This window comes from Poromitra crassiceps (genome assembly GCF_964638095.1).
Source record: "Poromitra crassiceps genome assembly, chromosome: 8".
Taxonomy (NCBI): Eukaryota; Metazoa; Chordata; class Actinopteri; order Beryciformes; family Melamphaidae; genus Poromitra; species Poromitra crassiceps.
The window spans coordinates 22155532-22169297 of record NC_139629.1 but is presented as its reverse complement, the minus strand read 5'-3'; the positions used below and the strand labels follow the sequence as shown (position 1 = coordinate 22169297).

The window sequence follows — 13766 nt, the reverse complement described above, 5'->3', positions numbered from 1 at the left end:
GCTGCCCCTGTAAAATATAATTTTAATGTCTTTTTGTGTCAATTTGTGTAGAGACACGCGCGCGGTAAAAGGAAAAAATAGGCTTCGCTTCTATTCTCTAGATGATGCGCATCTCACGCTCGCAAGACACGCGCTTGAGACACGCGTCTGATGCCGGTGACGCCACGCAGACGCACAGCACATGCAAGATGTGTGTTCCGGCCGTAAGACTGCTCCTCCCAGACATGCCCTGTCTCCTGCCCTCCTCCCAGACATGCTCTGTCTCCTGCCCTCCTCCCAGACATGCCCTGTCTCCTGCCCTCCTCCCAGACATGCCCTGTCTCCTGCCCTCCTCCCAGACATGCTCTGTCTCCTGCTCTCCTCCCAGACATGCTCTGTCTCCTGCCCTCCTCCCAGACATGCTCTGTCTCCTGCTCTCCTCCCAGACATGCTCTGTCTCCTGCCCTCCTCCCAGACATGCCCTGTCTCCTGCCATCCTCCCAGACATGCTCTGTCTCCTGCCCTCCTCCCAGACATGCTCTGTCTCCTGCCCTCCTCCCAGACATGCTCTGTCTCCTGCCCTCCTCCCAGACATGCTCTGTCTCCTGCCCTCCTCCCAGACATGCTCTGTCTCCTGCCCTCCTGCTCCAGGTGAATAACCACTCCCACCCACAGTCTCATTTTCTAACTTTTCTAGCCAATCAGAGCAGTGGTTCATTAGCATAAGATCAACATGCACAGCAAACAGCCGGTTATTTACAATAGGGACACTGAGAGGCTGGAACACACACTATGACAGCTGGATTTAAGTGGGAGTTTTTACGTTACACTCTACAAACATTTGTTAAAAAGGCCACAGGGAACTGTGTTGGTTAAAATGTGGGACTTTTAAAAGCGCACTAGTATTACTGATAAGTGGTGTTGTGTTTCTACTGAACCTTAAAATGAACAGAACACCGACACTCACCGATCAATAGTCTTCTTGTTTATTGTGGGCAGCACATGTGAACATTGATGATGCTTCTATGAAATGTGTTTGTTTTTGCCCACAATACACAGATCTATTGATCTGTGAGTGTTCTCTTCCTTTTTCCCCTTGCCACAACCTGCACCTGATACAGTGTTCAACATTTGGAGCTGGAGTGAGTAATACATCAGTTCAGAGCAGAGTGGGAGGAGTCTAGCCTACTGTGTGCAGACAACTGGAGTGAGTAATACATCAGTTCAGAGCAGAGTGGGAGGAGTCTAGCCTACTGTGTGCAGACAGCTGGAGTGAGTAATACATCAGTTCAGAGCAGAGTGGGAGGAGTCTAGCCTACTGTGTGCAGACAGCTGGAGTGAGTAATACATCAGTTCAGAGCAGAGTGGGAGGAGTCTAGCCTACTGTGAGCAGACAGCTGGAGTGAGTAATACATCAGTTCAGAGCAGAGTGGGAGGAGTCTAGCCTACTGTGTGCAGACAGTTGGAGTAATACATCAGTTCAGAGCAGAGTGGGAGGAGTCTAGCCTACTGTGTGCAGACAGTTGGAGTAATACATCAGTTCAAAGCAGAGTGGGAGGAGTCTGGCCTACTGTGTGCAGACAGCTGGAGTGAGTAATACATCAGTTCAGAGCAGAGTGGGAGGAGTCTAGCCTACTGTGTGCAGACAGCTGGAGTGAGTAATACATCAGTTCAGAGCAGAGTGGGAGGAGTCTAGCCTACTGTGAGCAGACAGCTGGAGTGAGTAATACATCAGTTCAGAGCAGAGTGGGAGGAGTCTAGCCTACTGTGAGCAGACAGCTGGAGTGAGTAATACATCAGTTCAGAGCAGAGTGGGAGGAGTCTAGCCTACTGTGTGCAGACAGTTGGAGTAATACATCAGTTCAGAGCAGAGTGGGAGGAGTCTAGCCTACTGTGTGCAGACAGTTGGAGTAATACATCAGTTCAAAGCAGAGTGGGAGGAGTCTGGCCTACTGTGTGCAGACAGCTGGAGTGAGTACTACATCAGTTCAGAGCAGAGTGGGAGGAGTCTAGCCTACTGTGTGCAGACAGCTGGAGTGAGTAATACATCAGTTCAGAGCAGAGTGGGAGGAGTCTAGCCTACTGTGTGCAGACAGCTGGAGTGAGTAATACATCAGTTCAGAGCAGAGTGGGAGGAGTCTAGCCTACTGTGAGCAGACAGCTGGAGTGAGTAATACATCAGTTCAGAGCAGAGTGGGAGGAGTCTAGCCTACTGTGTGCAGACAGTTGGAGTAATACATCAGTTCAGAGCAGAGTGGGAGGAGTCTAGCCTACTGTGTGCAGACAGTTGGAGTAATACATCAGTTCAAAGCAGAGTGGGAGGAGTCTGGCCTACTGTGTGCAGACAGCTGGAGTGAGTAATACATCAGTTCAGAGCAGAGTGGGAGGAGTCTAGCCTACTGTGTGCAGACAGCTGGAGTGAGTAATACATCAGTTCAGAGCAGAGTGGGAGGAGTCTAGCCTACTGTGAGCAGACAGCTGGAGTGAGTAATACATCAGTTCAGAGCAGAGTGGGAGGAGTCTAGCCTACTGTGAGCAGACAGCTGGAGTGAGTAATACATCAGTTCAGAGCAGAGTGGGAGGAGTCTAGCCTACTGTGTGCAGACAGTTGGAGTAATACATCAGTTCAAAGCAGAGTGGGAGGAGTCTGGCCTACTGTGTGCAGACAGCTGGAGTGAGTACTACATCAGTTCAGAGCAGAGTGGGAGGAGTCTAGCCTACTGTGTGCAGACAGCTGGAGTGAGTGACACATCAGTTCAGAGCAGAGTGCCTGCAAACATCTCAATGTCCTGGATGCTGGTAATTCAACACATTGCTTTCAAAATACATTGACAACATACAACACAGATATCTAGTGATAACTAAACAAGGAGAGACATGGACATTTTTGTCAAATTTGAATTCAGAGAATTTGTGATTAAAGGTAAGCTATGTAAGAATTTCATTTTAATCTAACCTATAATCTTCTCAGTAGCTATGGTGGGAGGATGAACCTTCTATTCATTCCCTGTTTGGTCTAATTGCTATCCCTTATATTCAGCTCAGTGTATTTTTTTTTCTGGATGTTGTTCTGTGTATTCCAGCAATAATACTGTAGCATATCGACTTGTGCAATTTTTCCACACTAGAGATACATTGTTCAACAGTTGTTACCTGTGTGCCAGCTGCCAGTTAGGACAAAAACATTTCCAGTCCATGCACTGATGCCATCATTGCACCTGGCTGCCTTCATTCTCATCCGCATACACAAAGCAGCCATTTCTCCTCGACTCCTGAATATGCAAACACAATAATCATTGCATGTAACATTACCATAAACAACCTGCAGGGATGCGACAGGAAAAACCAACATCTCCATATTGCAGCAACACTATCCACTTTTAACAACCATAATCATAGCAATGATGTTGCTGCTGGCCATATAAATGACTAACAGTGATAGCTTACGGAAATCCCTACTCAGTAGCAGTGTTGAGTGGGTACTATACAGCAGCGGTACTATGGTACTGTACCGATGGTATGTATCGATCCGTCAGTCGCTCGTTTGCTCTGTCCGCCACTTTTCGGTCAAAAGAAAAGAAGAAGCAGCAAATATTATAAAAGGTTTTATTGGTGTAAAGCAGTACAATCAAGGGGTAACTTTAAAACCAGCGTCTGGCACTGTACTGTTGTATAGGTGTGCTATTGCAATTGCCTGGATAGAAACAAACTGGGTTTGACAATAGGAAAGTACACAGAATCTTGTTACCGCATATTACAAAAGTGTGTTATTTAAATTCTCAGACATCTCGGCCCCACTCTCCCCCCTCTCTTCCTTGCACGCACGCACACACACACACAGCTATGCATCGACACACAACGGATATACGTTGGCGTTCGCAAAGACTCCCAGATTAACAACGTTGATTGAGTGGATCAAACCACTTGTTTATATGATAATATTCATTGTTAGAGACTAACTCTGATCCCAGATCAGTAATTCTACTTTGAGTGCTTTAATGAATACAGAAAACGCTATAATTTGCATAATTTTGCCAAAGCCATTTCATGAGCTCTTTCCACGGAATATTAATATTTTCTTAAGTTCACCAGGATCCAGGCAGTATGGCCAACAGTAATGACCAGTTGTTTTGGAGGAAAATACTGGTCGATGCTGATGACGTTTGATAGCGAGAGACAGGGGAGAGAGAGAGAAAGCACAAAAACAGAGGTAGCCACTGTAATCCCAGAGGTTGTGTGCTGTTGAAGCCTGACCTGAACCCCGGCGAGGCCAAAAGGACTAATTGTTAATTAAGCCAGGCTGATGAAAAAGAACTGAAGTGTAAATGGATGTGTCACTCTGGAGAAGCACTCAGACACAGCTTCTACCCCCACAAAGGAAAATCAGCATTATTCTACACATGACAGTGCACTCCAGCAGCTCAGAATCACTCGTTATTTTTTTTTCACCCGCACGGTTAAATTAAACTTCTGATGCTGTTGGTCCAAAGAGAGAAGGGGGATGAAATGAATGACAAAAAACAATCACCAAGAGGGGGAAGGAAGAGTACGCAGTCTGTGGGAGACAGAGACTAACCCTGTAGCGTCAGATGAAACTGTGTGTGCTAATGTGTGTGTGTGTGTGTGTGTGTGTAGTGATGGAATAAATTGTACCTTGGGGCAAAAGTAGCCTGGTAAAGACCATCTATAATGTGACATTCACGTTCTGTTTTGCTCTACCTATCAGTCTGGACTTCCAGCGAGTATTACCTTGACAGAAGACGCCTTCAGCCAATCTGTGTGGTCATATCCAATCAAAGTCCACTCAGAAGAAAGACTTCCTCCTTCGAGAAACTCCCCTGGTGCATACTCTTCTTCTTCTTGTTTAATTGTTGTTTTTGAGTCTGTTTCTGCAATAACGGCACTTATGGCGTTAATGTCATTAACGTTACCGCTTGCTCGCTGCTTTGGGAGACGCCATTACCGTTTTGCCCGATTGGCCCGCTTACAGTACATCATCAACTACGACCAGTGTTGGGCAAGTTACTTTCAAAATGTAATATACTACATATTACTAGTTACATTCGTTTGAAAGTAATAAGTTACTTTACAATATTACTTTCTGTGTAGAGTAACTCGTTACTTATTACACTACTTTTGCATTACTTTTTACCAAAATAACAGCAGCAGCAGAATGACATCGCCGCCCCGGAACCATCCGGAAAAATAATTTCAACCGCCTTGAAGTCAGTGTAAACAATCCAAAATTCTAAATGTTATTCTTTTCCTCTGTTATTGTCATCTATAGTGGTTAGTTGCATAAAAACACACAGTTTGATTAGGAAATGATTGTATCTTTTTTAAATATGTGCTTTGATTTAATCAAATGTAACTCAATTTGTAACTTGAGTTACTTGACAAAGTAACTGGTATAATATTACTGAAATAAGTAATAAGTGATATTACTGAGTTACTGCTAAAAGTAATATATTACATGTAATATGTTACCTTTGTAATGAGTTACCCCCAACACTGATTACGACACAGTCCCTGATTGGACCCGTTGCCTTGTAAATTCAGGAAATCGCTGTGGGCGGGCAGACTGATACATTGAGCGAATCAGAATTTTTAGGCCATGTTCTCAAGATGGTTTTGACCAGGCTTAGGCTGGGCAAAAGGTGGAACGGGGAATTTGAAAGAACATCGTAGATTATTTTTCTAGAGAGGGCAGAAATAAAAGATAACCGCACTTCCTGTTATTATCAGAATCTCCCCCAGACATTTTTGATGCTCAGCTGTTTTATCGGTGGCTTCACCCCCCCAACACCCCCGCCTAGCCATTGCCTGCTGCCCCTGTGGCCTGCGGGCAGGACTGGGGCAAGTTCAAGGTGATGTCCCTCAGACTGTCCCTCTCCTCCCTGATCTCCTGTAAGTCCAGTTCAATGTGGGACAGCCGGCTCTGCTGCTCCTTGGCCGCCGAGTGTAACATCTGGATCTTGCGACCCAGCGCCGGGCTCTCCACGCTGCCGCGGAGCATGCTCAGACGACGCGCCGTCTCGTTCAGGATGTGGTCAAAACGCTCCAGCGGGACTTTCCCATCTGGGCCAGACATGCAAGAGAGAAGACAGATGGAGGGAGGAGAAACCAAACCAGAACACGTCAGAAGTCTCCCCATTTTCTAACAGGCGCTTGTCTCGCTACGGGCTATTTTGCTAGATTGGAGAGGTTTAATTGGAAATCTTGTGTGCCATTTTTCCGAAATCCCTGGTTGTTTATATGGTGTTGCGTTATCAACTCCAAACCTTGTTCTGTCTAAGCTGTGAGAAGGATAAGGACAAATGTTTGTCTGGTTTTGTTTGAGGTCAGGTGACCTCCGTTGTTGTCAAATCAATAACTAGTGAAAGTGCTGCTCTGAAGGTTGGAGATGTTGTGTTTATGCATAAACGAGTCGGGCAGATTAACCAGTGACAGAGACTTTGAATTTTTTGATATTCAAAATATTGCTCTTGAAAACAGGCACATTTGAGATGTATTGATTGAGATGTATTCATTTGCACGATAAAAGCAGTAGAAACACAACAAGACACAAACAAGCACAAAAGCAAACAAAGCAAGCAGCATCATCAAGAAAAAGAATAAAAATAACATACCTCATATACGGAATCATAGATACAGTATGTCATGATTTCAGTTTTAGGTCAGTTCAAGTCTTTCTTTCTTTCTTTCTTTCTTTCTTTCTTTCTTTCTTTCTTTCTTCACACTCCAGAATCAGAATCAGAATCACTTTTATAGCCACAATATGCAAGATTACATAAGAAGAATTTGTCTTCATGTATGTATGCAGCGTAGTGGTCACATCAATATTCAGAGATAAAGGAAATAACTAAAAGACAAAATCACAACATTGCAAGTGCAGTCCAATATATACAGTATATACACAGATAGGAGGATGGTTAGCCTACGTAGGCATTCAATATGAATTTACAGTCCAAGGGGTGCACAATGTAGTTAACAAGAGTAATCTAATGGAATAGAAAGTTCTGGTAGAAGTAGTAGCCACTATATACTTTAATGTAATGAGTGTAGTCCAGCTGCCGTGATTGGGGGGGATTCAACATGTGTTCAGGGGGTCCACAGTCACACATTTCTTATTTTGCCATAAACCCGTTGCGGGCTGTGTACTGGACTCAGCACTTGTTCAGACTATGTTTCTCAAGTTCCACAATAGAACTGAGATAGAACGACAGAACAGAACAGATATGAGCCTAACAACAGTCTTAGGCCTTGGCCACACTGATCCGTGGTGTCTGTCCGTGTGCGTTCATTTCTCTGTTCACTTCCATTCATTTTCAATGACAGCTGTCCGACTGTCCGTGGAGCACTCAGAAGCGTACGTATCCAGAAAATGTGCATACGTTTTGATGGACAGAAAGTTGAAGAGGGATGAACTTTTCTGGATGGACGTATCCGATGGTCGGATGGTCGGATAGTCACTGTCCATTTAGCCAATCAGAGTCGAGGTCTCGAGAGGAGGCCTTCCCGAGATTTGTTTCAACTTTTCAAAGAAGATGGCGGCCGAGGCGGAGAAGGAGGCTATAATTAATGCTGTGTACACCATCCCGCTGTTGTACAACGTGATAGTCAGTGTCACCGTCTGATTTCACCATCTAATCTGGTCGTTCAGTGGCATTTTATTGCCACATAAGTAACGTAGCGCACAGAGCTAACAGCTAGCCAAAGAACTTTTATGGAAAGAAATGACAGCTCCATATTGCCCCATTGCAACATCAGCGCCCAGCAGCCTCCGCCATTTTTTATTTTTGGAAGCGTGACAGCGCCAAAAGAACCTCGCACAGGCTCGCAGTGGTCAGCTGCGGTAGCGCTGGCCCCTATAATCAGCCTCTCTAAACAGTAACTCAACGGGAGAACACTCTAAACTTTGGGGATTCACATCTTTTCCGGGCGTACTGCAAATCTTGATTGAAGTGGTGTAGTGCAGGGATGTAAAACAACAACCATATTGTGGAAACTAAGCAAAATTTTTCGTTTTCTTTGTTTAGTTTTTTCAAGATAAATATCTAATGAAAAGGACCCGACGTTCAACTCCCGTTGAGTTACTGTTTAGAGAGGCTGATTATAGGGGCCAGCGCTACCGCAGCTGACCACTGCGAGGCGCATTCTGTTTCCAAAAATGGCCGGAGTGTCGTCTCTTTCCTTCCATGCTCTTTGAGCTAGCTGACGCCAGCTTTCTTCTTCTCTCGGTTTATAGGCGGGTCGCTGACACCTTCAAGGTGCTTACCGCCACCTGCTGTACAAGTAGGTTACTTGTACATGCAACGGACATAAATCTATCCGTTCTGTCCATTTTCTGACGGATCAGTGTGGCCAAGGCCTTATGGTCAACTAATTGAGGTTGAGTGTGGATAAAGTCCACATCTGAGGTTCATAGAGTGGATCAGTCAGCCTAATCACCTGATCACATAGATTTGGTCATTATGCCCTCAAGCAGGGTGACATGTTGACCACAGAGCGCCAAACCCCTGCCGCCCTGTCACTATGTCACTATGCAAATGACATGCTACATTATGAATAGACTCAAATGAATGTGACAGATAATTATATATTTGAGCCAAGCAAACTCTGCTGGGTCCTGTTAACAAAAGACATCCCCCGCTGTTCATGCTGAAACACTACTGTACCACGGAAATGAACAATAAATCTAAATATTTAAATATTTCCATGTTAAATGAGGCATTAAAAAGTGCAGAAGTCTTTAGTGAGCTGACATTTAGGTTCTAATGATACTGTATGAGTTTCAAAGACATAGAGGACTAAAAATGGACCAGAATGACAAGGTAAGATGAATGAATGAAATACTTGTTTGAGTTAGGGGTAAAGGCCTTCCTGTTTGTATAAAATAATAATCATAATAATCAATCATAATCATAATAATAATAATAATTAAATCGAGAGAAGGAAAATATAATTTAAGAAGGTTATCTATCTTTGAAACATGTAAAGTGAGAACATACAGATGTCTCATTCATTCATTCATTCATTCTAAACTGTGACTTACCAATATTACCGATCAGCTCATTCAGTGCAACAGAATAGGCCTCTAACTGGAGCTTGGCTGATTCTATGTCCTCCTTCACATTGGTCAGGGACACCTCAGGCTGGGAATGAGCAGACATAGATCCTTTCAGATTTATACCATGGTCTGGATGAATACTAGATTCTGATTGGCTGCAGGGTGTCCACACCTACTAAATAGTTCAAATCAAACTGTCTGTTTTTAAATGAATGTGCTGGCTATACGTAGTACCAGCCCGGATCTAAAATTAGTCATTTACAACACATCTATGCCCCATGAACACCACAGGATTGTGACACACATATCACATATTTATACATATTTACATAGCATATCACATCCCAGTCGCTATTCAACGCGCTACTTCAGGCCAACAGTAGGCTACACAGCCTATCTCATTGCTTGTGAAAATCTTGATATTAATTTGGGGACAATGGCTGGATAGCTACTGTAGCTGGTACTGGTTTGTCGATCGTATGCAATGTTATTGACTTTGAAACTTGTTAGCATAACATTAGCTTTCCCGGCTCTGAGCCAAAGGGTTCTTGTATATGAGCTGAGCTGACTAGATTGTCTCCGGTTGTCGAGTCATATCCAAGGTTCATCCTATTTACTGGAGCAGTGAACAACGTTTCCATTGCATGAGAACCTGATGGGATGGTAATGATTGTTCCAGCCAGGTATTAGTCAAACCCTCAGGTGTTACCAACTTGTGAAAGAGTTATGACTTGTGGAAAAACTGTAGGTTTTGACTGCAAAACGCATGAAAATATAAATTAATTTATTTTCTTTGCCAAGTGACCAAGCGGGTTAATGCCCTTCGAGGTGTCCATTATCATGGCTGAGACTCGGGCGGTTCACACCTCCACGTCGTCCATTCATTTAAGATCATGGACACTTCATCATGGGGCCTGAACCCTTACACACTGCTAGTGTTAGATGTTTGACTTGGCTGACTTACCTCTGAGGTGATCTGGGAGTGGGCAGTGGCAGTCAGAGCCTCCTTCTCAGCCAGCTGCTGCAGGGCAGTGTCTACGTGGGAGGTCAGCTGGGCAGACAGAGTCCTGGTGATTTTGGCCTGGCTCAGCATGGCCTTGGACTCCTGGACACAAAACATGTAGGAGACGTGAGGAGAGAAGCAGCAAAAGCAGCCGGCGCCGGAGCTGCGGTCACGATCTACAGAGATGCACAGACCTTCGCCACAGCATTCGCCGTGCGCTCGGCCTCCTCGGCGGTGGCGGTGGAGAGGCTGGAGTTCTCCAAGGCCGGTTTCAGCATCTTCTCCACCTGTTTCACCTTCTTCTTGACGTCAGCTAGAACCTTTTCCTCCAGAGGCTTCTCCTTCCTCACCGCTGCCTTGGTCTGGGCCTCCCGACGGGGCCACTCCCTCTGCATGTCTGAGGGTTGCATGGCAGTTAGCGGGATGTAGAGGCATTCAATATAAACCGGGCTGTATTGAATTGTAAAATGTATCATTCAGATGTCTCATTTTCTGGTGCCAGGTTCTTTTAAATGAGGAATGCCTTTTGATCAGTTTCCTTTGTCAACTTGAACCTGTAAAAATTCTCAGAGGAAATCCTCACTTCGTTACATCACTGCATGACAAGTCAAACTGTGATGACACATTTATTAGTGTAACAGTTGTATCAATTACTGTTTGTTTTCACCGTGTCGATATCTGACATTTGAATTTGAGTGGAATAATTCAGTTGGATGTTCGCCAAAATAAGTAAATAAATAAATAAGGCAAGAGCGACAGAAGAGACAGACAGACAGAGACGCGATGGAAGAGACAGACAGACAGACAGAGACAGTCAGATAGACAGAGACATGACAGAAGAGACAGACAGAGACAGTCAGATAGACAGAGACGCGACAGCAGAGACAGACAGAGACAGTCAGATAGGCAGAGACGTGACAGAAGAGACAGACAGAGACAGTCACATAGACAGAGATGCGACAGAAGAGACAGACGGAGACAGTCAGACAGACAGAGATGCGACAGAAGAGACAGACAGAGACAGTCAGATAGACAGAGACGCGACAGAAGAGACAGACAGACAGAGACAGTCAGATAGGCAGAGACGCGACAGAAAAGACAGACAAACAGAGACAGTCAGATAGACAGAGACGCGGCAGAAGAGACAGACAGACAGACAGACAGAGACAGTCAGATAAACAGAGACGTGACAGAAGAGACAGACAGACAGAGACAGTCAGATAGACAGAGACGCGACAGAAGAGACAGACAGAGACAGTCAGATAGACAGAGACGTGACAGAAGAGACAGACAGACAGAGACAGTCAGATAGACAGAGATGCTCACCTTCTAGTTCTCTGTGCAGGGTGATGGCTTCTGACTCCACCTCTTTCACTGCCACCACGGATGCCACAGCCGTGACCTTTGCCCCCTCAGCATGAGCGTTCAGCTTCAGAGAGACACACAATGGATGAAGAGGATAAAGAGCCAACATTGCCTCTGGAGATCCAATACAAAGCAGGCGACACCACGCAGTGTCACCTGGTGTCACGTGTAACGTAACGTGTGTAACACACCCGCTGGGGTACCGTGTCACTGTCGCGCTATATAGCCTCAGTCCAGCGTGTTGAGCCACTGGAGCTCCAGCCACAGCTCGAGCTCCATCCTCGGGTCGACTGTGCGAGTTGTGAGTTTTTCCTGGTTGAAAACCGTTTCCTGTTTATTAGGTTTAGGCAAGTAAAACAACTTGGTTAAGGTTAGAGTTATGGTTTGGGTCGGGGTTAAAATTGACACGTCGGGGGGCCGCTCTCGCAACGAGGAAGTTGGGAGCCGGGAACGCTACCGCACGTCCACCCATCCCACCCCACTCCATCACCCCTAACGTGTGCTGCGGCTACTTGAATGTCGCAGTCCCGTGGCGTCGCTTTCACCCTGTGCGCCCCCTGCTGGTGGAGTACCTTCATACACCGTGTACTAGGCGAGCCAAAGCGTGACATTGACACTGTACCCTGGCCGTGATACTGGGCTGAATGCATACAGGAGCATCACCTGTCACTGTCAGCTAGTAAGATATAAATATCCAATACATACTCAGCATTTCATGTCATAACACCTACTGCTGTAGTAAATGTAATCACCTCATAGATGCCGTCCAGCATCTCCAAGTTCTTGCTGGCAGTCTCTATAAGAGGATCCATTTCTTCTCTGATCTTGCTGATGAGATCCTCTTTGGTCTGGACATGCAGGACCAGCTCTTCTGTCTTGTTTAGCAGTCCCACACCCTGCTACACAGGAAGAGGAAATGGCATAAAGACCCACCCATATGCAAATTTGACAAATTTTTTCACACATTTCTAGAAAAGCTTGAGAGTGTTTTGTGTACTTCTCTCCTGTGCCTACTGTACTACTATGTGTCCCTCTCTGTTTTTCAAATGTTAAAGAAAATACGTCAAGACTGCCCAACCATCTTGAAAAGAAAGAGTGTAACTCTATGAACCTATTTAAACAACCTCAAATGTTTCATCATTACATGATGCATGCAGTTGTCACTGTCACATTCATTTGACTATGATTGACTCATGTACATTACATTACATTACATTACATTACGTCATTTGGCAGACGCTTTTATCCAAAGCGACTTACACTAACACATTCTTGTCAACAATAGAGCAATCAACTATGCAACACAGTCTATGACAACTACAACTTCTGAAGGCACAGTGGTACAAGTTAAGGTTATTGAAAGATAGGCAGTGATTCGGCCGTCATGACCGAAGGTGGAAGCTCGTTCCACCATTGAGGTGCCAGGGACGAGAAGAGTCTCGAACGGGATGAGCGACTTTTGAGCCCCCGTAGTGAAGGAGGGGTGAGGCGTCCTGCGCTGGTGGAGGAGCAGAGGGAACGGTGAGAGATTTGGAACCTGACCATAGATTGTAAGTACAGAGGAGCTGTCTGGTGTACGGCCCTGTAGGCCAGAACTAGGGTTTTGAATTTAATGCGTGCTGAGATGGGAAGCCAGTGAAGGTCCCGGAGGAGGGGAGTGACATGAGAGAATTTGGGTTGGTTGAATACCAGACGGGCTGCAGCGTTCTGAATGAGCTGAAGCGGTCGGATGGCTGCAGCAGGTAGCCCAGCCAGAAGAACATTGCAGTAGTCCAGGCGAGAGATGATCAGTGCCTGGACCAGGAGTTGTGTCGCTTCCCATGTATCTACAATGAACCATCATAATGCTTAAAATTCTATTTGCAGCGTGCAGGAGCTGTCCACACTGACCTCTGATGTGTGGTCAGTAGTTGGACGTGTTAGATTGAGCTGTGTCTGCTCAGGGTCTGGTGATGGGCTGGCGCCTGTCAGAGCCAGCTGACGCAGGGATGATGTGATGTTGCCCAGGGCAACATCCGACACAGCAGATGCCTCCTGCAGCACCAGCTGCTGGGCTGCAGTGTCCTTCACCTGGGCCGTCAGGCTCTCTTTCTGCTGCTGCATGTCTGATAGTCTGATAGACACGGGGACGAGAGAGGTCGAGACAGAGGGTATGTCATATTATTTGTGATGGACATGATTGGCTATGGCGTTTTTAAAATGTGTATAATGAGGCTATGAACTGATATCTCCTATCTTAGATTGTGTTCATTTGTTTATTTAACATGTAGTTAATATAACTGAAGTTAAAGAGTTATTGTAGAGAGGATCTCTCGTCTTCTGATGTCATCACTACAAAAACACCACTAA

At 45.4% G+C, this 13766-nt stretch overlaps 1 protein-coding gene across 1 annotated transcript in view; it reads right to left on the bottom strand.

Moving 5' to 3' along the window:
- Positions 1-3589: 3589 nt before the first annotated feature.
- lamc3 (laminin, gamma 3) overlaps positions 3590-13766 on the bottom strand; it is a gene marked incomplete at its 5' end in the record, with an annotated part of 191099 nt that continues 180922 nt past the window's right edge. Inside the window, 7 exons of the mRNA XM_083642378.1 lie at positions 3590-6057; positions 9035-9134; positions 10014-10154; positions 10247-10449; positions 11379-11481; positions 12170-12316; positions 13308-13530. Of these exons, the coding sequence (XP_083498504.1) occupies positions 5792-6057; positions 9035-9134; positions 10014-10154; positions 10247-10449; positions 11379-11481; positions 12170-12316; positions 13308-13530 (1183 nt within the window). The 3' untranslated portion in view covers positions 3590-5791. The remainder of the gene's footprint in view (positions 6058-9034; positions 9135-10013; positions 10155-10246; positions 10450-11378; positions 11482-12169; positions 12317-13307; positions 13531-13766) is intronic.